The 21,794-nt window shown below is 32.7% G+C and overlaps 6 protein-coding genes across 6 annotated transcripts; 3 read left to right on the top strand and 3 right to left on the bottom strand.

The window, feature by feature from the left end:
* Nucleotides 1-761: 761 nt before the first annotated feature.
* LOC143914149 (uncharacterized) lies at nucleotides 762-19,116 on the bottom strand. Its single transcript, XM_077434239.1, has 2 exons — nucleotides 18,847-19,116; nucleotides 762-2,575 (listed from the first exon to the last, which is right to left on the bottom strand). Exon 2 carries the CDS (start codon nucleotides 2,436-2,438, stop codon nucleotides 762-764), a length of 1,677 nt encoding a protein of 558 aa, XP_077290365.1. The 5' UTR covers nucleotides 2,439-2,575; nucleotides 18,847-19,116.
* Nucleotides 2,525-3,827, bottom strand: LOC143914147 (uncharacterized). Its single transcript, XM_077434238.1, has 2 exons — nucleotides 2,612-3,827; nucleotides 2,525-2,535 (listed from the first exon to the last, which is right to left on the bottom strand). Exons 1-2 carry the CDS (start codon nucleotides 3,825-3,827, stop codon nucleotides 2,525-2,527), a joined length of 1,227 nt encoding a protein of 408 aa, XP_077290364.1.
* On the top strand, nucleotides 7,327-9,493 carry LOC143914832 (uncharacterized). Its single transcript, XM_077435200.1, has 3 exons — nucleotides 7,327-7,820; nucleotides 7,887-8,070; nucleotides 8,390-9,493. The coding sequence occupies exons 1-3, from the start codon at nucleotides 7,657-7,659 to the stop codon at nucleotides 8,657-8,659; spliced, it is 618 nt and encodes a 205-aa protein (XP_077291326.1). The 5' UTR covers nucleotides 7,327-7,656; the 3' UTR covers nucleotides 8,660-9,493.
* On the top strand, nucleotides 11,880-13,442 carry LOC143914834 (uncharacterized). The gene is made up of 3 exons (XM_077435202.1): nucleotides 11,880-12,270; nucleotides 12,708-12,891; nucleotides 13,014-13,442. Exons 1-3 carry the CDS (start codon nucleotides 12,110-12,112, stop codon nucleotides 13,278-13,280), a joined length of 612 nt encoding a protein of 203 aa, XP_077291328.1. The 5' UTR covers nucleotides 11,880-12,109; the 3' UTR covers nucleotides 13,281-13,442.
* On the bottom strand, nucleotides 15,901-17,604 carry LOC143914146 (uncharacterized). Its single transcript, XM_077434237.1, has one exon. The coding sequence runs from the start codon at nucleotides 17,602-17,604 to the stop codon at nucleotides 15,901-15,903; it is 1,704 nt and encodes a 567-aa protein (XP_077290363.1).
* LOC143914833 (uncharacterized) lies at nucleotides 18,828-20,616 on the top strand. Its single transcript, XM_077435201.1, has 3 exons — nucleotides 18,828-19,488; nucleotides 19,556-19,736; nucleotides 20,174-20,616. Exons 1-3 carry the CDS (start codon nucleotides 19,322-19,324, stop codon nucleotides 20,438-20,440), a joined length of 615 nt encoding a protein of 204 aa, XP_077291327.1. The 5' UTR covers nucleotides 18,828-19,321; the 3' UTR covers nucleotides 20,441-20,616.
* Nucleotides 20,617-21,794: the final 1,178 nt, after the last annotated feature.

Raw genomic sequence — 21,794 nt, 5'->3', positions numbered from 1 at the left:
AAAACTATATGTAGTGGACTGTATATAACTGAAATGAATTATTTGAAAAGTCTCATTGTAGAAATGAAATAGTTTGTTTATTGTTTATATTTTTGATGTTTATTTGTTTATTTTTATTTTGACATTTATTTGTTTATGTTTATTATTTTGAAGTTTGTTTGTTTTTAAATATTATTTTCAATTTTAATGCACTTTCACACTATTATTTTTACATACATGTATATATATATATATATATACATACATATATATACATGCATATATTATTTTTTTTTTTATCACTAAATAACCTTTGCACTAATGGATGTATCTTGGAGATGGCCTTCCTCGGAAGGCAGATGAAAGAAGCTCTGGATATGGCCTTCCTCTGAAGGCAGATGAGCTGCTGATGATATGCTAACATACAGGAGATGTCTCTCCCAGTAGAAAGTTGAGATGCTGACGTCCAGAAGATGTGTCTCCCAGAAGATAGATGAAATGCAGATATTCAGAAGTTGTTCCTCCTAGAAGTCAGTTGAGATGCCGACATTCAGAAGATGTCTCTCCCAGAAGACAGATGATCTGCCGTCACTCCCAGAAAACGGATGATGATGTTTAAATCAGGAGATTGACTTTCCCCAGAACAGAAGTATTGATGACATCCGGAACAATGACCTTCCCAGACAGATGTGCTGTTGACTGGTCTTTCCGAAAGCAAGAACTGTTGAGCACCGGAAGTTGACCTTTGTTAAAAAGGGCAATGATGTGTTGAGATAAAAATATTATTCTTTTTCAGAACATGATGATAAGTTGTTGTCATCGATGGGAAGAACAGCCAATTTGGAAATGGCCCTTCTCGTGATTCCGTTTTTTGTTGTTAATTCTGCTACTCTGATTAATCTGTCTCCGCCTGGATAGATTTGTCTGACTCTGCCTAAAGCCCATGCAGTTGTTAGCAGTCCCTCTTCTTTTATCACAACTAAATCTCCAATTTTTTGTTGTTTCCATTTATTTCTTATTTGTAATGCCGAAATGTAATCCAGTGACCATCTATTCCAAAATTCAGAAGTTGCCTTGGTCATCTGAAGATATTGATGTTTGATATTAGTGGTTTCTATTACTCTTGATTGAGGAATGGCCAATAATGGTCGTCCAATTAAGAAATGACCGGGAGTCAAAGGATTAAGGTCTTTAGGATCATTTGATATGGGTGTAAGAGGACGGGAGTTTAGACATGCTTCTATCTGTGCAATTACAGTTGCCAATGATTCGAACGTTAAATTTACTGAATTTATTATTCTTTTTAGATGATACTTCAATTGTTTAACGGCCGATTCCCAAATACCTCTCATGTGAGGTGATCGAGGCGGAATAAAATTCCATTGAATGCCTTCCGTAAACGCATAACTAATTATTTGATTAAAGGAATTTTCTGAAAATAAATTCTGCAATATTCGTCCTAGTTCTCGCTTGGCTCCGACAAAATTTGTCCCGTTGTCCGACCACATGATAGCTGGCTTTCCGCGACGCGCGACAAATCGTTTAAAACAATTCAAAAACGCAACTGTAGTTAAATCGCTAACAACTTCCATGTGTACTGCTTTTGTTACGAAACAGATAAAAATGCAAACATAACATTTGGTGATTTTGGAGTTTCTCAAAGTTCCATTCTTAATTGCAAATGGACCGGCATAATCAACCCCGTAATGATGAAAAGGAGGTTTTGGAATTATTCGAGACGATGGTAAGTCACCCATCAATTGACCTATAATAATAGGTTTACTCTTAAAACATGTGATACATTTACGTAATGTTCCTTTAATGGTGTTTGTTCCATTTAAAAGCCAGTATTTTTTAATGGTATTTGTTCCAGTAAAAGCCAGTAATCTTTTCTCCGCCACACATAAAGAATTACCTAAATCATTTGGTGAGCTTTTAAATGGTAATTTAACTGAGAATCTCCCTGATGGTAGTCTCGAAACATTATCTTTGAAATGTTGTTCAGATTTGGTTTCCTCTGACGATCTCGGAAGTATTTCTGGTACTTCTTCAATTTCCCATAATTGCTTTACTTGATTGTTTAATTTCGCTATTGATAAGTTACGTGTAATTGATGATGATTTTAATGTTGGAATCCTTCCGGAAATAATCCACCCAAATTCTGTTTCGAACATGGTGGGCTGATTCTGCCCTAAATCTACTTTCTCTGTCTTTAATGTTTTCCAAAATATGTGTGCTCCGAGCAAAACGTCAATTTGACCTGGTTTATGCCAATATTTATCGGACATGTTGATATTTTTAGGAATATTTAAAATCGATTTATTTATATTTTCGTTTGGCAACATTCCGGTAATTGAATTTAAAATTAAGAATGTGATATCCGATGAAAAATTAGAGACTTCTGAATTAATTATTGTATTTATTGAATTTGTTGTGTTTGTTGTCACACCTTGCAGCATAGTTATTGGTATGTGGACATGATTCTGTTTTATTTTCAAATTCCTAGCTAATTTGGCTGTAATATAATTAGTTTGAGATCCTGGATCTAGTAGAGCTCTACACTTATGAAATTTTCCGTCATGATCCTTTAAAAGAACTGAGGCGGTAGCTAGTAAGGCGTTGTGAAATGTACCTATGTTTGTATATGTTTGAGGAGAGAAGTTTGTTTCTTCAACAATAGATGTTTGTGGGATATGTAATAGTGTATGATGAGCCCTATTGCAATCTTTACAAGTGAATTTTGAATGACAGTTTTCCCACATGTGACCACTATTAAGACATCTAAAACATAATTTCTTTTCTGTAGCAGATCGTCGTCTCTCTAGTGGCGTTTGTTTTGTTAAAATTGGACAGCTAGCTGTAAAATGTTCTCGATCGCAAAAGTGACAACGTTTTTTTTTAATACTTTCAAAATTTCTAGTTTGTCTATTATATGTTCTTACAGAGAAATCATTATTATTTTGATAAACTGGTTTTGAATTACTTGCATCTATTGATTGTAGTACTGAGCAACGATTTTCTAAAAAATTTTTTAATGAATCATAAGCTGGCATGTCTTTGTTTGGTAAGGTATTCTCCCATTCGATTTGCATTCGTAAGGGTAACTTAGATAATACTATGCATATTAATATGCTATCCCAGTGCTTTATTGGTTGTCCCATTGTTTGTAATGTTCGTATATTTATCGTTATTTCGTCAATTAAATGACGTAAATCTGTGTAATTTTCCCTTTGAATTGCCCTTAAGTTAAACATTGAATTTATTTTTGTTTTAATTATCATCCTAGAATGATTATATCGCTCTACTAACAGTTCCCACGCGATGGTGTAATTTTCTTCCGTATTTTCTAGTCCTTGAATGACTTGCATAGCTGAGCCTTGTAGTGATTTTTTAAGATAAGCAAGTTTTGATATATTATTTAGATCAGAATTATTATGAATAAGTGAAATGAACATGTCTCTGAATTCACCCCAGGATTCTTGGGTGCCAGTGAAATTAGGTACATTTAGGGGACATAAATTAGTTACGTTTGTTTCCGAAAAAAAAATTTTTTTTTGTTTTACGATTTGTCTTGATCTATCATCAATCATATGATTAGCCATATCCGTGAATTCATCATAAGCCTTAAAATATCTGTTTTCATGCATATCTCTATCTTGTTCATTTTCAAAATCACCCAAATTTATACCCAACTGTGCCTCTTCGAATTTTCCTTTATAAGTTTCTACCAGTGATACCTTACGCTGAATTACACCCAAACTTGGACAATCTTTTAATTCTTTTATAGCCTTTGACAGAATTTCATATGCTTTGGATCTATTTTTTTTTAATACTTCGTAACTAGCCATGATGTTGAGAAAAAAAGTAATAATAATAAAATAACTTGATTATTATAGATGTGTGAAAATGTGATGTTTCGATTTATTCGGTTATTGTTGTAATGTTGTGTATTTTCTAGAATGTTGCAAGTATAAATTGTTGTAAAAGTATACTATATCTATTTTATCGTCGTGAAATTTCATTTACGAAAATTAAAGTAACTGTTCATTTATAATCTATATTTATTTAGTAAATTTACAGTTTTACTAATTTAACTTAAAATTTATAATTGGATTCCTAAATTAATTTATTTATCTCGTACTTATATGTACATACATATGTATAATTGTCACCTGTTTAAAATGACAAACATGTACATGTAATCGATCTACGCGACTCACGTACAATATTTAGAACAATGTGACAAATCTGTCCCAAAAGGAGAACTGTTCAATATTCAAATTGAACAACAGAAAACTATTTAAAAAAATTCCATATTCGAACGAAAGCGTGAAATACTTAACAAATACCTAATACCGCTCAAGATCATTCACCTTCATGAAGTCAGAATTGAGGGCATTAGTATTTAAAGTTACTGGATTTCTATGAAATTACCAACTCGTGAATCTAACAAAGCTCAAGATCGTTCGTATTCACGAAGTCAGAATTGAGGAAGTTAGTATTCAGAAGCAGCTGAATATTCGCACGAAAGCGTGAAATACTTAATAAACACCTAATACCGCTCAAGATCATTCACATTCATGAAGTCAGAATTGAGGGCATTAGTATTTAAAATTACTGGATTTCTATGAAATTCCCAACTTGTGAATCTAACAAAGCTCAAGATCGTTCGTATTCACGAAGTCAGAATTGAGGAAGTTATTATTTTATGTATTTAAAACTGTATCATCAGTAAAATTTTTGGCAACCCTAACGCACAGAAGCAGAAATATGTATACACAATGGAATAAATGTGACAATAATTCGGACAGAAAGGAGTGATCATTGACTTATGTTGGCTCTTGCAGATAAAATCATGCAATCCGGCTCGAAGGACCATGGAAAATTACGTAATTGAGTAATAATGACTCCTTTCTTGGCGGTTTTACTTTCCTTTATTACAAGAAATAGAAGAGGGACTGCCGGCTGGTGTATGGTGATTGGCACATCACCTATTGAATGTTTTACTGATACTGGTTATTAAATGAATGCCGTGCACCGTCGGTAGCCCTCTGTTTATACATTTATAATATATCAGGTGGGGAGCGACCATAACAATATGAAGATTGTCCAATATGTGTATGTATGTATGTTTATATATATATATATATATATATATATATATATATATATATATATATATATATATATATACATACATACATACATATATATATATATATATATATGTATGTATGTATGTATATATATATATATATATATATACATACATACATACACATAGATTTCGGACAAACAGCGCGAAACAAACCTCTCTACCTGCCGTAAACAATGAGACCCGAACCTTTTTTTTTTTTACACAACTCTATGTACCGTTGGTACAAAGATTTACAAAGCTAACGGTCAATTCCCTATTTAGTTTCGCGTTAACTTTGGTTGCAATAACATCGCATCAGAAAAATGTCGTCCGCACGCCAAATGTCGACCGATGAAAAAGCGGTAATTTTGGCTCTTACGAAAGAGCAAATCGCGTATCAAGAGATTGCTCGTCGGGTGGGGTTCAGTGAAGGTTCTGTGAGAAAATTCATCAAAAAATACAGTGATACAGGATTATTAACAAGGGCTCCAGGATCTGGAAGGAAGTCAAAATTGATGGAACGTGAAAATCGTGTCATAAAATGTGCTGCTCTTCAAGATCAATTTATTACTGCTTCTAAAATCAGGGATGAGGTTTACACTTCAACATCCACAGCAGTACATACCCGTATGATCCAAAGGAAGCTGAATAAATTAGGGTTTAGAGCGATCAAATTCGCGAAAAAGCCACTTCTGGCGGTTTCAATGAAGAAAAAGCAGTTGAAATGGGCCAAGGACAAGAAGAATTGGATATCAGAGGACTGGTACAGGGTGGTGTTCTCAGATGAATCTAATTGGAATCTTACTGGATCAGATGGGAAGACCACAGTTCGCCGTAGAAGTGGAGAATGTTTTCACGCAAGTTGTGTTTCGCGACCGCGAAGCATTCCCCGTATGTCATGATATGGGGGTGCATTACAGGATATGAAATGGGGGCGCTAGAGTTCGTCCATGAATGCCATCCAATACGAAAACACGATACGGGAACGTGTTTTACCCACCATCGAAGCACTCACAGAATTCGTCGCTGAACCAATATTTCAGGACGACTTTGCACCTTGTCATCGAGCTCGTTCTGTAAGTTATCAACCCGTTTTTCTATCTTTAATTTGTTTTTTTATGTGGTAAATATCATCGACTTGTTTTAGATAACCAATTATAAAGAAAGTTTGGGAATTAAATCCCTTACCTAGCCCGGGAACAGTCCAGACCTGAACATTATCGAAAATTTATGGGCGATTTTGAAGAGGAAAGTAAGAGCCCGCAATCCAAAAACGCTTCAGGAGATGGAAAACATAATAACGGAGGCATGGGAAAAGGATATTTCCCAAATGTTATACAAAAAATTGTTTTATTCTATGCCCAGAAGAATTGAGGCAGTAATCAAAAACAAAGGGGGAATTACTAAATATTAAGCTTTATTTCTTTTATATATTATTGTTTTATGTATATATTATTAATAGGAAACATTTAAAAAAATTATACCGTGAAAACCGCTTTAAATTAAATTAAAAACGCCCGAAGAACTGCCAATACTTTTTTCCCAACTTTGTCCATTTCGTAAATAATTCCAATATCTCAATAAATACATCAATATAAATTAATAATTTGTCTTGTTTTATTATCTTAATGATCCTAGTCATGATTTCAGAAACTTTTAAATCAAAAATATTGCGATATATACGAATAAAATGAAATTTTGCTACTGCGTACCTATTTTTGTCGCTCACTGTATATATATATATATATATATATATATATATATATATATATATATATATATATATATATATATATATATATATATATATATATATATATATATATATATATATATATATATATATATATAGATATTATTATTACTGAAAGAATTAATTCCCGGCCCTAAAAACCTTTTTTTTACAATTATAATACACATATTTATTACAATTATAATACACATATTTATATTCAGCACAAAATTATTAATCAACTATTACTGATATCAATCAACTATTATTGGGCTGTCCACGTAATATGATCATATTTTAAGGACTTGGCAAATGGTGTTTTTATCCAATTGTTCCTTTCATCCTCATTCATGTTTGGGAAATATTTCCTTAAATATGAATATACATTCCCTAAATATGTAATGTGGAAAAATAATCATAAATGAATATTTGTACTTTCTATTGAATATTTTCGCGGCCCCCGCGAGAAATCCTACGCATTGCGCATTTTTTTAATCGCTCATATCTCGTAAAGGGGACCGAATCAACAAAAATCATTATCATACTCGAATTCAGTGCATCCCCTCAGGCTCCGGTGACTAGTCATTATTAGTCACCGGAGCCTGAGGGGGCCGTGTATTGTTCAAAGGTTGTAAATGCATTGTTAAAGGTTTGCCGAACAATGGATAGCACTGGGACTATCCTACCTCTAGTCATTATCACCGATATCATATCTTATCGTAAATAACAGATAACCGAAAAACGGAAAAGGGTTCAATTTGAATCATTTTCTTTGCACCACATTATCAGCAAATACATCTGAATCATTATGGTAAGTTCTGGCTGGAGAGGAAAGGCTTTCGTTTTAATTGACTCAGAAATCGATATTTCTAATGAACGGAAGACTAAGATCATCGAAAGTATCAAATACAATCGGCTTGACGTCTGCGAACACAATGACTCCAAAACATTCCACAAATTCTTAGAAACACAGTAAGTCCGATAATTAAAAATCTTACTATGTACAATACACTAACCCAATAATAACATTTTGAACAGGTTTTCATCTGAAAAATTTATGACGAATGAGGCTTCCTATGACATGATTAGTGTTATTGTGATAGCAAGAAAATATCCTGGTCCATATGAGTTTCGCAAATATTCAAAAACTGACTTATTTGGAATTATTGTAAAGTCAAAGGTTTCTAAAGGGAAAAAAATGTGGTTTGCTATCATAATGGAGGTAAATAATTTTAATATTTAATAGTGTTTTTGTAAAAATGGTGTCACGAATCTTATTTTATAAATTTGACAACCATGCGTCCTCTTTTAACACGATATTGAAGAAATTAACTATCCAAATACTTTTAACCAAATTTTTATACCAAAAAACCATTATGGAACTATGTAAATTATTACATTCAAATGTTTTCAAATATCTTTTTATAAATTTCTATTTCATTAAAAAAAATGGTATGAGATATTTGGATAGTTTTATAGAATTAGTATACCTATACATACGTACATGCATATTGCTTTATTTAAAATTAATTTTTTTTCAGGATCGCTTCGAAATGTATTGCACAGACGCTACTATGGAAGGATCTGCTCTTAAGATGTCTAATAAGTTTTACAAATTTGAAGCAAAATGTCCAATTAGAGATGAAGTAAACCACTTTGAACGCGTTTTAGACCAGTTTATACACCACCTATCGAATACGAGTAACCTTATAAATATTATCCAAAGTTGGAATCAAATCAAGAATGAAAATACCGAATGCGAAATAAAAGTGTTTAATCCAATGAAGGAACCTTTGTATCTTGGACCATGACACATTGTTTTTTTATTTAAAATATAGTTTAATTGTACTATTCTAAAGCTGTTTTCATCCATGTACATACTATATACGTATTATATGTATGTAAAACGACGAATGCTATTATCTGAAATATGTATTTTTTTAATAAATCACTTTTCTTAATATCCTGAACTACTATTATATTTTCGAAACTATATTTTAGTACAGAAAACAAACAAGATTATTATTTATTCAATAATTATTATAGAATAATGAGAAGAATATTTTGCAAATATAAATAAACGCCCTGAAAAAACGACTTTAAATGAACAATAATAATTATTTCATTATCATTATTATATGTATTTTCTTATATGTAAGATTAGATGAATTTGAGTTAGAAATCACAAAGAACTAAAAATGATAAATGGCATCAAATAGAAATATTTCAATATTACATTTGGGATCAGTGGGTCTGAATTAGTATATATCATACTAATTATTACAAATCAGGCGATTCAGCATTCAAAATTTATTATGATACATTACTAAAGTTTTGCTGTCGTTTATTTTTAAATTTGGTATTGCAGAATTAAAATGTGCACAGTAAGTACCGATTATTTTATACTAGTTTTATGCCAGTTGAAATTTCAACGGGTGCTTTCGGATAGATACATGATTTAAAATAAAGTTACAATATGAATAGTTATTTTAAAAGTAAACTAAATATTTAATGTGTAAGGTCGAAGACAACTGTAAAACAGCTGTATTCCAATTTTTTATTTAATGCATACAAAAGTTTAGCTATTATAATATGTTTACAAAATGTAATATTTTCCGATTATAAACAAACGTTCATTGACCTCGTAACGTTGAATATTATTATTACACATAACAAATTACATACATATATGATGTGCATTTACCACGCATTTTCTGGGCGAGACGATAGCCGAGTGGGTTCCCTTGACGCCTTAGAATTGTTTTTATTTTATTTATATATATTTTAGCTATCAAGCTAATTTAAATATGTGTAATATACCTGACCCGAAATACCTGAATATCGTCAAAATATAAGTAATTTTAATTTAATTAAAAAATATACGTAATTATTTGATATGAAAACAAAATAAAATAGTTCAAAACCTCGCTAAATAAAATTATTATAATTACATATTTTTATATGGCGAGAATGAAAATTTTCAATTAATGTTTAAAAAACAATTAAACACACACACACACACTCACACACAGATTAGCGTCTTTATATATATAACTTGTGAATAGCCTGTAGGCACATAGTACAACAAACAATGATCTCACCAGGCCACTGCGACACATATCCTGAAAATCGTTTACTCGTGGCAATCATTTCCACGTGTTCGTGGAAACAAAGAAAAAGCATTCATGTGTGGCGCTTGAACCTATAAAACACGCGCCTCGAAAATAGTTCGACACGTGCTTCGTATACACGTGTCTTGAAAACAAAGGAAACGTATGACCCCATTCTCTTACGGACATCGTCCTGGCTTTGACCCCAAAGCTATAAAACTCTCGCCCTGAGAACACGTGCCCTGGAGAACAAAGAGATCTTTTGCACACGCCACGCTTAGAACTTCCATATATAAAGCAACGCAGCAACCTCCACCGGCAGAGTGAGCCTCTAGAGTTCAACTAGATCACATCTCCGAAGAAACCTCTTCGTACATACAATAACCATTGTACCAATTGAACAAAAATAAACGATCCTCTTTCAAACTCAACTGAATTTCCATAGGCCGGGAAACGGTCGAAACCTTTCACTCGACCACCTGTTCTATAAGCCCGATGAAACATCATCGCATGGGTATAAAATTATTATATACTCGTATAAACCTAAAAAAAAATCCGGAACCGGAACCGTTATTTTCGTAGACTCTCATAGATAGTCTTCAATTCTTTATTTGTAATAATTTTCAATACTTAAAGTTAACGATAACAAAATGTAAAATTTTCCGATTATACACACCCGGTCATTGACCTCGTAACGTTGAATATTATTATTACACATAACAAATTACGTGCATATACATATGATGTGTATTTACAACACGTATTCTGGGCGAGGATATGGCGTGCGCCAAGGGATCGTGAGCACATCGCGTTTGGATCGGAGGGTCCGAGGTTCGATTCCCGGCACCCGCGGTGAATGATATCAATTTTTTTCTCGAAGAATTGGATTTGGCGTGATGTTCGTGACCATTAGCTCAATTTAGACCTATATTCAGGCTATTTGGGGTGATCGGTTCGAATCGCGACAAAGTCGTCTCGTCGAAAAATGAATTTATCGATTCATTCATTATGTTCGGCGAGAGTTAGGACACACACAGATTACCGTCTTTATATATATGATTTATATATATGATATACCAAAAATAACTCCACAAGCAAGATTATGTATGTACATACATATAATATATGTAGTATAAATTATTTAATTCTCAAATTTGTGTTGGAGGCATTTTTTTGTGAGAAAACACGCTCTATTTTATGTTAAATAATTATCTTCTATGTATTTGATGATCTATCATTAAAATAACCCATTTATTAATTTCTTGAAACATTTCCTGGAACGTTAATTTTAGTTTATTTATTGTAGATGTACCTTTTAGACATATTTACGGACTAATTACATATGTAGGTAAAATAGATAAAAAAAATTGTATTTATAGCTATGTAGTTAATATTCATTTTAATTATTTAAGTCTTAAGATTATTGGATAAAATGGCAGATAATTGTAAAATATAATATTTCTTGTTCAATCGATATTGTTGCGTAGGGGTGGGTGGAGGATCCAAATAAAAGGCCAACAGTCGTTTCACAGCATTTATTGATGATTAAGGAGATACACGCACTGTCACTGCTCAGTCCAGAATGACATGATATCGCCTATCTGTTTACCTGTTGTATAGTCCCGTATTCGGATATGTATTTCCACGACATTGGGTCTCCCCGTACCGATTCTGAGAAATAACTAATAACGGTCATTGTTTAGCCTAAATGCACTTAGAGTCCAGATATAATCCTTGGAAGTAAGTGCATGCACTTAGTTAATCCGATAACAGATATCCGTTGGTCTAAGTGCAATTCGCTCAATCCGCGGCGTACGTAACAATATTAACAGAAAATGTATAACCAAAATCGATGAATCATATTATGGAGGATGAACGAATGAGACGACTGGCATGTTAATGCACGTGTTTATTATATGACAGCTGAAGACAGAGTGAGTAGTAGCTCTCCGAACCCAGCCGGGTTGGTCCCCACTCGCAGGAAGGCAACCAAACTCGACCATGTCGTATAAGCGAGCCGCCACAATATCATATCAACTGTATCTTATCTAAAAATAGTCAAATTTGCTCAGTATCTCCTGAAGGGCTCAACTAATAGCGTTGGTTGCCTTCTCTCTTTTCCACGTTATCAGCCAAGAAACTAGAATAACCATGGCAAAACCTTGCAGAGGAAAGGCTTTCGTTTTAATCGACTCAGATATCAATTTGAATGATGAACGGAAAACGAGAATCATTGAAAGTATCAAACATAATCGAATGGAAGTCTACGAATATAAAGACGCCAAGACATTCAAAGACATCCTAACCGAACAGTAAGCTAGTTTATTAAAAAGTCTTACCATGCAATACCAAAAGTCTTAAATTTCCTATTGGTTAATACAGAAGCTTTCACTTTCCAGTAACACGCTATTGAATTATTGAAAATAGTATATTTTGGAGAAAAAATTACTTTAAATAGAAATATGTTCTTGATTCTTTAATATTCACCTGTTCATTTATTAACCCCACAAAACGATTTATATTATAGTCATTTTTATGCACCCTTATGACAATGGATAAATTAGACCCGATGAGAATCCTGTCAAGCATTATCTGAAGAAAAAAAAATGCAATCGAAAAGTATATATTAAATATAGCCTGTATCCTTTATTCTAATTGCATGTCTTCAAAACTTTTATTGTTGGAAACCCATTATTAAGTGGATGACAAACCATATATTATATTATGTATTAACATATATTTTGAATAGGGTTTTATCTGAGGAGGTTTTGCCGAGTGCGTCTAATTACGACTTGATCAGTGTTATCGTGATAGCAAGAAAGTATCCTGGTCCATATGAATTTCGTAAATACGGGATACATGACTTATACTCCAGTGTTACAAATTCGCCACTCACTGCGGACAAAAATATATTGCTAGCCATCATAATGGAGGTAAAAATATATACATAGTATACATATACTACGTACATAAGTATATTTATATGGATGGTTTCACATATGATAATGTAATACATAATATGTAAATCATATTAATGTAATTTATATTTATTCAGGACCGCTTCGACATGTATTCTACAGATGCTGTAGCAGAAACTTTGACGAAAGATGTCAAAACAATTTGTGTGTTTGAAGCAGTATGTCCAGTCAAAAAGGAAACAAACCACTTTGAAATAGTTTTAGATCAGTTTACAGAATACCTTTTGAACGCAAGTAACGAAGAAGATTTTGTGCAAAGCTTGCAAAAAATCGAAAATGACAATACCGAGTGCGGAATTGATCTATTCAATCCTTTGCAAAAACCTTTGTATCTTGGACAGTAACTCAATGATTTGGTTTTATTTGTAAAATCAGTTTTCATTTACGCATGACATTATGAATATAACCTATTATTGATGTGTTAAATAAATGACTTTAATAATGAGTTCATATAATTTATTTATATCTCCAAAGTACGTTTTTTACCTGAACAAATACAATGTTTTAAAATTAAGTTTGTTATATTTCGGGGACAGTGCGACATGTTTGGACCTGGGTTGCCATCCAGCGTCTGGTTACAGACTACTTTTTGATGATGATCTGATAAAAAATTCAAAATGTTCATGCTTCATATAAAGTTAATACATTAGCAATTAAAATGAAGCATTATTTATTTTAAATAGAAACAAATTAGTATCAAATTTTATCAAAATGTGATAAATGGTATTGATATTTGCCATTTACTAGCATCCCATTGGTGTGATGAGGCTTTATGTGCTATCTCGGAGTTGATAAGGAGTTGCTATCTCGGAGTTGAAAGTTTTTAAACCAGTAAAAGAAATTTTCGTTTAAATAATATTCCATTATTTTATTTTGACCTTTTAAATTTTTTGTATATTGTTGATATTTCATTCAGATTTTTTTTGTTGTAGCTAAAAATCTTGAGAAAATTTTTCATTTCCCCATTGGTCCTCCCCGATGAGATATTGTATGTATATGTAAGTCAGTTCCCGGAAAAAATGCACTAAATTGCACTGAATAGTGGCGCAGTTTCGAGAAGTCCTAATTTTCAAAGGCGCTCAAAAATAATTTACGCAATAGAATTGCACAAAAAAAAGGTTAGCCCCCTCGGATAACATACAAATATACCCCTTGATGCGTTTTGTGGAATTCTATTACGTTAGTTCTCCTTGAGCATCTTTGAAAGTTTGGATGTCTAGAGAGTACCTGTAATACCGGTATCGTTATTTTTATTTTTCAACAATACCGGTATCGGAAAATCTGGTTTATTTGCGATCCCTGGTTGGGACGATAGTTTTGGTACAAAAAAGGTCTATTGTTATTTGACGAACAGCCAACCATCGCCGAGGACTAAGCAGTACACTTCAAATGGCCTAGGACAGGGTTCGCCAAACTGATAATCTTTAGGATGTGCGCGAGGCACTTTTTTTGCCAAATTTACAATTCACAATTATGGAATAGACCAGCAGAATAGACTAGTAGTTAACATACAATGCTTTGAACAGAGTGGTCACGGTGAATGCTGAAAATTTACAAATTTGACTATAAAATGTCTCTGTGGATGTTAATTGGTATGTATTAACTGAATTTCGCTGAATTGTTTAAAATGCTGCAAATTTACAAATTTGACCATAGATGTCTCTGTGGATATTAATTAATATGTATATTTACTTTGTATGATACTAATAATATTGGATCAAATGTACAATGTTTCTGGCCAGGAAGGCGCATTGGGGTTACCTGTAAGGCCTTCCGGGTATAAAATAAAAAATAAAATAATCAGTATATGCTACCCCATGGTCTGACACAATGCAGTCTATTTTCAATATCTGGAAAAATGTGTAATTGTAGTAATAATGACTCCTTTCTGTTGGTTTTACTTTCCTTTATTTGAAGAAATAGAAGAGGGACTGCCGGCTGGTGTTTGGTGATTGGCACATCACCTTTTGAATATTTAACTGATACTCATATATTAATTAATCTATCGTGCACCGTCGGTAGCCCTCTATTTATACATTTGTACTAAATATTAGGTGAGGAGCGACCATAACAACATGAAGATTGTCCATACTCCCCCCTATAAGGAAATTAATTGACTTATATACTAAAAAGACAATCTTAGTGTTCAATTGATACTATATAAATCTACTTTAACATGCATAAAAATGATAAAAAGCTATAGTGGACTGTATATGAAAATCAAATCTCAATCTTAAAATTAGTAAAAAATAAAATGAGTAAAAAATAATTAAACAATTATTTAAATATTTGTTTTAACATGCATAATATCATAAAAAACTATATGTAGTGGACTGTATATAAATAAAATGAATTATTTGAAAAGTCTCATTGTAGATATGAAATAGTTTGTTTATTGTTTATATTTTTGATGTTTATTTGTTTATTTTTATATTGACATTTATTTGTTCATGTTTATTGTTTTGAAGTTTGTTTGTTTTTAAATATTATTTTCAATTTTAATGCACTTTCACACTATTTTTTATATATATGTATATATATATATATATATTTTTTTTTTTTATCACTAAATAACCTTTGCACTAATGGATGTATCTTGGAGATGGCCTTCCTCGGAAGGCAGATGAAAGAAGCTCTGGATATGGCCTTCCTCTGAAGGCAGATGAGCTGCTGATGAAATGCAGATATTCAGAAGTTGTTCCTCCTAGAAGTCAGTTGAGATGCCGACATTCAGAAGATGTCTCTCCCAGAAGACAGATGATCTGCCGTCACTCCCAGAAAACGGATGATGATGTTTAAATCAGGAGATTGACTTTCCCCAGAACAGAAGTATTGATGACATCCGGAACAATGACCTTCCCAGACAGATGTGCTGTTGACTGGTCTTTTTCCGAAAGCAAGAAATGTTGAGCACTGGAAGTGGACCTTTGTTAAAAAGGGCAATGATGTGTTGAGATAAAAATATTATTCTTTTTCAGAACATGATGATAAGTTGTTGTCATCGATGGGAAGAACAGCCAATTTAAAAAGGGCCCTTCTCGTGATTCCGTTTTTTGTTGTTAATTCTGCTACTCTGATTAATCCGTCTCCGCCTGGATAGATTTGTCTGACTCTGCCTAAAGCCCATGCAGTTGTTGGCAGTCCCTCTTCTTTTATCACAACCAAATCTCCAATTTTTATGTTGTCTTTTTGTTGTTTCCATTTATTTCTTATTTGTAATGACGAAATGTAATCCAGTGACCATCTATTCCAAAATTCAGAAGTTGCCTTGGTCATCTGAAGATATTGATGTTTGATATTAGTGGTTTCCATTACTCTTGATTGAGGAATGGCCAATAATGGTCGTCCAATTAAGAAATGACCGGGAGTCAAAGGATTAAGGTCTTTAGGATCATTTGATATGGGTGTAAGAGGACGGGAGTTTAGACATGCTTCTATCTGTGCAATAACAGTTGCCAATGATTCGAACGTTAAATTTACTGAATTTATTATTCTTTTTAGATGATACTTCAATTGTTTAACGGCCGATTCCCAAATACCTCCCATGTGAGGTGATCGAGGCGGAATAAAATTCCATTGAATGCCTTCCGTAAACGCATAACTAATTATTTGATTAAAGGAATTTTCCGAAAATAAATTCTGCAATATTCGTCCTGGTTCTCGATTGGCTCCGACAAAATTTGTCCCGTTGTCCGACCACATGATAGCTGGCTTTCCGCGACGCGCGACAAATCGTTTAAAACAATTCAAAAACGCAACTGAAGTTAAATCGCTAACAACTTCCATGTGCACTGCTTTTGTTACGAAACAGATAAAAATGCAAACATAACATTTGGTGATTTTGGAGTTTCTCAAAGTTCCATTCTTAATTGCAAATGGACCGGCATAATCAACCCCGTAATGATGAAAAGAAGGTTTTGGAATTATTCGAGACGATGGTAAGTCACCCATCAATTGACCTATAATAATAGGTTTACTCTTAAAACATGTGATACATTTACGTAATGTTCCTTTAATGGTGTTTGTTCCATTTAAAAGCCAGTATTTTAATCTCATTAAATACAATAATGATTGTGTTCCTAACTGTAAGTTTTTCAAGTGATAATCTCGAATAATTAACGTTGTTAGTATATGTTTGGAATCTATTAAGATTGGATGTTTCTGTACTTCGGAGATGAGAGCGTTTCCTATTCTACCTCCTACTCGTCTTAAATCGTTTACTTCTGATATTCTTGTTGTCATTGTTGAACTGTTTTTTTCACAATTTGAAACCCATTTGCATAGATTCATTCCAGCTCTACTGGGTATGGTTTGAATTTGGTTTTTCAATGAAATGTAAGACTCTATTGTTTCTCCCCCCGCGAGCAAATCGTCTACATAAAAACACGATGAAATTGCCTCACTGGCCTCGGGAAATTCAACTTTATTGTCTTCAGAAAAATCATTATTATTTTGATAAGCTGGTTTTGAATTATTTGCATCTATTGATTGTTGTACTGAGCAACGATTTTCTAAAAATTTTTTTAATGAATCATAAGCTGGCATGTCTTTGTTTGGTAATTCAGCAATTACACCCAAACTTGGAAAATCTTTTAATTCTTTTATAGCCTTTGACAGAATTTCATATGCTTTGGATCTATTTTTTTTTAATACTTCGTAACTAGCCATGATGTTGAGAAAAAAAGTAATAATAATAAAATAACTTGATTATTATAGATGTGTGAAAATGTGATGTTTCGCTTTATTCGGTTATTGTTGTAATGTTATGTATTTTCAAGAATGTTGCAAGTATAAATTGTTGTAAAAGTATACTATATCTATTTTATCGTCGTGAAATTTCATTTACGAAATTTAAAGTAACTATTCATTTATAACCTATATTTATTCAGTAAATTTAGAGTTTTACTAATTTAACTTAAACTTTTTAATTGGATTCCTAAATTAATTTATTTGTCTCGTACTTATATGTACATACATATGTATAATTGTCACCTGTTTAAAATGACACACATGTACATGTAATCGATCTACGCGACTCACGTACAATGTTTAGAACAACGTGACAAATCTGTCCCAAAAGGAGAACTGTTCAATATTCAAATTGAACAACAGAAAACTATTTAAAAAAATTCCATATTCGCACGAAAGCGTGAAATACTTAATAAATACCTAATACCGCTCAAGATCATTCACATTCACGAAGTCAGAATTGAGGGTATTAGTATTTAAAGTTACTGGATTTCTATGAAATTCCCAACTCGTGAATCTAACAAAGCTCAAGATCGTTCGTATTCACGAAGTCAGAATTGAGGAAGTTAGTATTCAGAAGCAGCTGAATATTCGCACGAAAGCGTGAACAACAATCGTAACTTGTCTATATAATCATTAGAATTAAATGATAATACAAAAAAGAGAAACAATCGTTCACGCGAAAGCATTCATGGAGGAAATTATTATTATTATTTTTTTTTTAATGTATTTAAAACTGTATCATCAGTAAAATTTTTGGCAACCCTAACGCACAGAAGCAGATATATGTATACACAATGGAATAAATGTGACAATAATTCGGACAGAAAGGAGTGATCATTGACTTATGTTGGCTCTTGCAGATAAAATCATGCAATCCGTTTCGAAGGACCATGGAAAAATGTGTAATTGTGGTAATAATGACTCCTTTCTGTTGCTTTTACTTTCCTTTATTTGAAGAAATAGAAGAGGGACTGCCGGCTGGTGTTTGGTGATTGGCACATCACCTATCGAATATTTAACTGATACTCATATATTAATTAATCTATCGTGCACCGTCGGTAGCCCTCTATTTATACATTTGTACTAAATATTAGGTGGGGAGCGACCATAACAACATGAAGATTGTCCATACTCCCCCCTATAAGGAAATTAATTGACTTATATACTAAAAAGACAATCTTAGTGTTCAATTGATACTATATAAATCTAATAATTAATCTATAATTTCCTTATAGGGGGGAGTATGGACAATCTTCATGTTGTTATGGTCGCTCCCCACCTAATATTTAGTACAAATGTATAGAGGGCTACCGACGGTGCACAATTAATATATCAGTATCAGTTAAATATTCAAAAGGTGATGTGCCAATCACCAAACATCAGCCGGCAGTCCCTCTTCTATTTCTTCAAATAAAGGAAAGTAAAACCAACAGAAAGGAGTCATTATTACTACAATTACACCTTTTTCCAATATCAATGAATCACATCTTATCAGTTTTATCTTATCATGAATGACAAATGAGTGCCGAATTTAAACTCAGATGGTAGATAGAAGTTCTTCAGTTTCGGTCGCTGTCCCAACTTCCATTGTAACCACTATCCTGAATCATCAATAAAGATACCTGGAATCATCATGATAAACCTTGACAATTGCCGACGAAAAGCTCTCATTTTAATTGACTCGGAACTCAATTTGAGTGAAGAGCGGAAGAATAATATCATCGAAAGTGTTAAGCACAACCGAATGGAAGTCGACGTGCACTTTGATTCCAAAACATTCATCGACTTCCTGTCCAAACAGTAAGTCAGTATATTGATGTCTTACCGTGATTTATAAAACAAATAATAACATATGTATTTTGAACAGATACTCGTCTGAAGACTTCTCGGAAGAGGAATCTTATGACTTGATTAGTATTATTGCGATAGCAAGAAAGTTTCCTGGTAAATATGAGTTTCGCAAATACTCCATTAACGACCTGTACACTCACGCTGCTAGTTGTCGATTCATGGCAAACAAGAAAACCTTATTTGTCACCATAATGGAGGTGAGTAACATTCTATATACCGTGCTTCCCCCAAAATATGTAAGCCCTATCATGAGGTTGGTTTTAATTTAAGCCCCGAAGATAAAACCTAGTGAAAAAATCATACACAAGCGTTGTATGACTGATCGTGTGGTTACATTCGTAATCAACCAGAACGGCGAAATGTGTTTCTAAATGGATTTCTAAAATTCTTTCCTTTTACAAGAGTTCATAAGACGTTGTTTTGTTGTTCAGAATTTCTCCTGAAATATGTATATAACATATAAACGCTACCCCGAAAATTAGCCCTTGTGCGTTTTCTGGGTGTAAAATGAATATAAGACCAGGTCTTGTTTTCAGGGAAACACGGTACATAAGTAAATTTGTGTAAATGTTGTCACTAATCGGCTAGATTATCTTCAAAATTATATTAATGTAATTTACACATATTTTTTCAGGATAAATTTGAAGATTTTAATACAGACTCCATACTGGAAAACCCATTGCAGAACATCAACGAATTTTGTAGGTTTGAAGCAGTATGTCCAATCAGAAATGGAACTAATCACTTTAAAATAGTATTAGACCAGTTTTTAGAATACCTTTCAAATGCAAAGAGAGAAGAAGATTTTGTCCAAATGTTGGAAAATATCAAAACCGACAACACGGAGTGTACAATATCAGTGCGCAACCCGTCGAGAAAATCTATGTACCTCGGACCATAACACATTATCTTTGTTACATTTTGAATAAAAAATACACTTAAATGTTGAAATAAATACTATTTTTTTTTTTTTTAATATACTCAAGTTTCATACTTTATTTATATTTCCAAAAGCACATTTTTTTACAGGAATAAATACAATATTAGAATGTAGTCTAATTTGTTATATCTTACTATCAAAGAACAAGACTATTAATTTATCAATAATAATTGCAGGGAATGATTTAAGCACTTTTTACACATATATATTCGCACGCACCGACGGGGGGGTGGGAGGGGGGGGGGCAGGCAGACTCAATTCGAAGCACATTTGGACTGAACCTCGCTGTTTAGTGTCGAGTCAAAAAAGTCCCCATGAGAGGATTGCATCCGGATTACAATTTCCATGTAAAAATCTTTCTCAAAACAAAAAAATTTATACAAAAAACGCAAACGAAATAAAATTCATTGTTTCATTTATATATCAAATAGAATTTTTCACCCTTCTAAAAGTAAACCTATTTATTTTAAAAATAGTAAATAGCATCATACGATAATAATGGGAGTTAACAATCTTCAATTAGAATTTCACTGTCTCATACTATACTGCATTCTTAGAGCAAGGTGATAACTCAATGACAAAGCAGTTTTTCAAAATGACTCCCCATTTTCATATAAGCTTTAACATTGATTACAAATCACACATCTATTCTTATCCAAAACCATCTGCTGAAATGTTAACAGACAAAAAACCAATAGAGAATAAAACTTAAGAGGAGCTTAGATACACTCGAAAGACAGTGATAAAAAAAATATCATTTCTACATTCAAGCTGTTTGGTTTATTTCAATCATACAATTGCCATGAACAATTAATTAGGTTTTGTGGAGTTATCGCCTTTACGCTCTGAATACGTTATTTAAAATAAAATGCATCTATTTCACGAGACATCGAGACTTTTGGGGACAATTTCAATAAAAATATATATGTATATGTATGTAGTAAAAGACATTTTGACATTCTTATGCAATTGAATTCGAATGAGTAGTGTCGTCTTCAGAGTAACATTATTTACATATAAATTATATACAATGAAATCGGACAAATGAATTCAACAAGTAAATAGCTCAGTTCTCTTGGGGGTTTTTTTTTTAAATGTTAACAATTTCAAGCGAATATACAAACAGCCTAATATTTCTAATAACAAAATAGCGTTTGTTTGTACACATACTATGTAGTTATCAAGCGCGTCTCATCGACAAGCGCCGTTTATTAAATTTCGACATGAAATGTCCGCTTTTTTTCTTGAATTACATATAAAGATATTTGTATAATATAATATCGTTCAACAATTGGATATATAAGTTGTTTTATTA

This window comes from Arctopsyche grandis, chromosome 7 (assembly GCF_051622035.1).
Source record: "Arctopsyche grandis isolate Sample6627 chromosome 7, ASM5162203v2, whole genome shotgun sequence".
NCBI lineage: Eukaryota > Metazoa > Arthropoda > Insecta > Trichoptera > Hydropsychidae > Arctopsyche > Arctopsyche grandis.
This window is presented reverse-complemented; position numbering and strand designations above follow the sequence as displayed.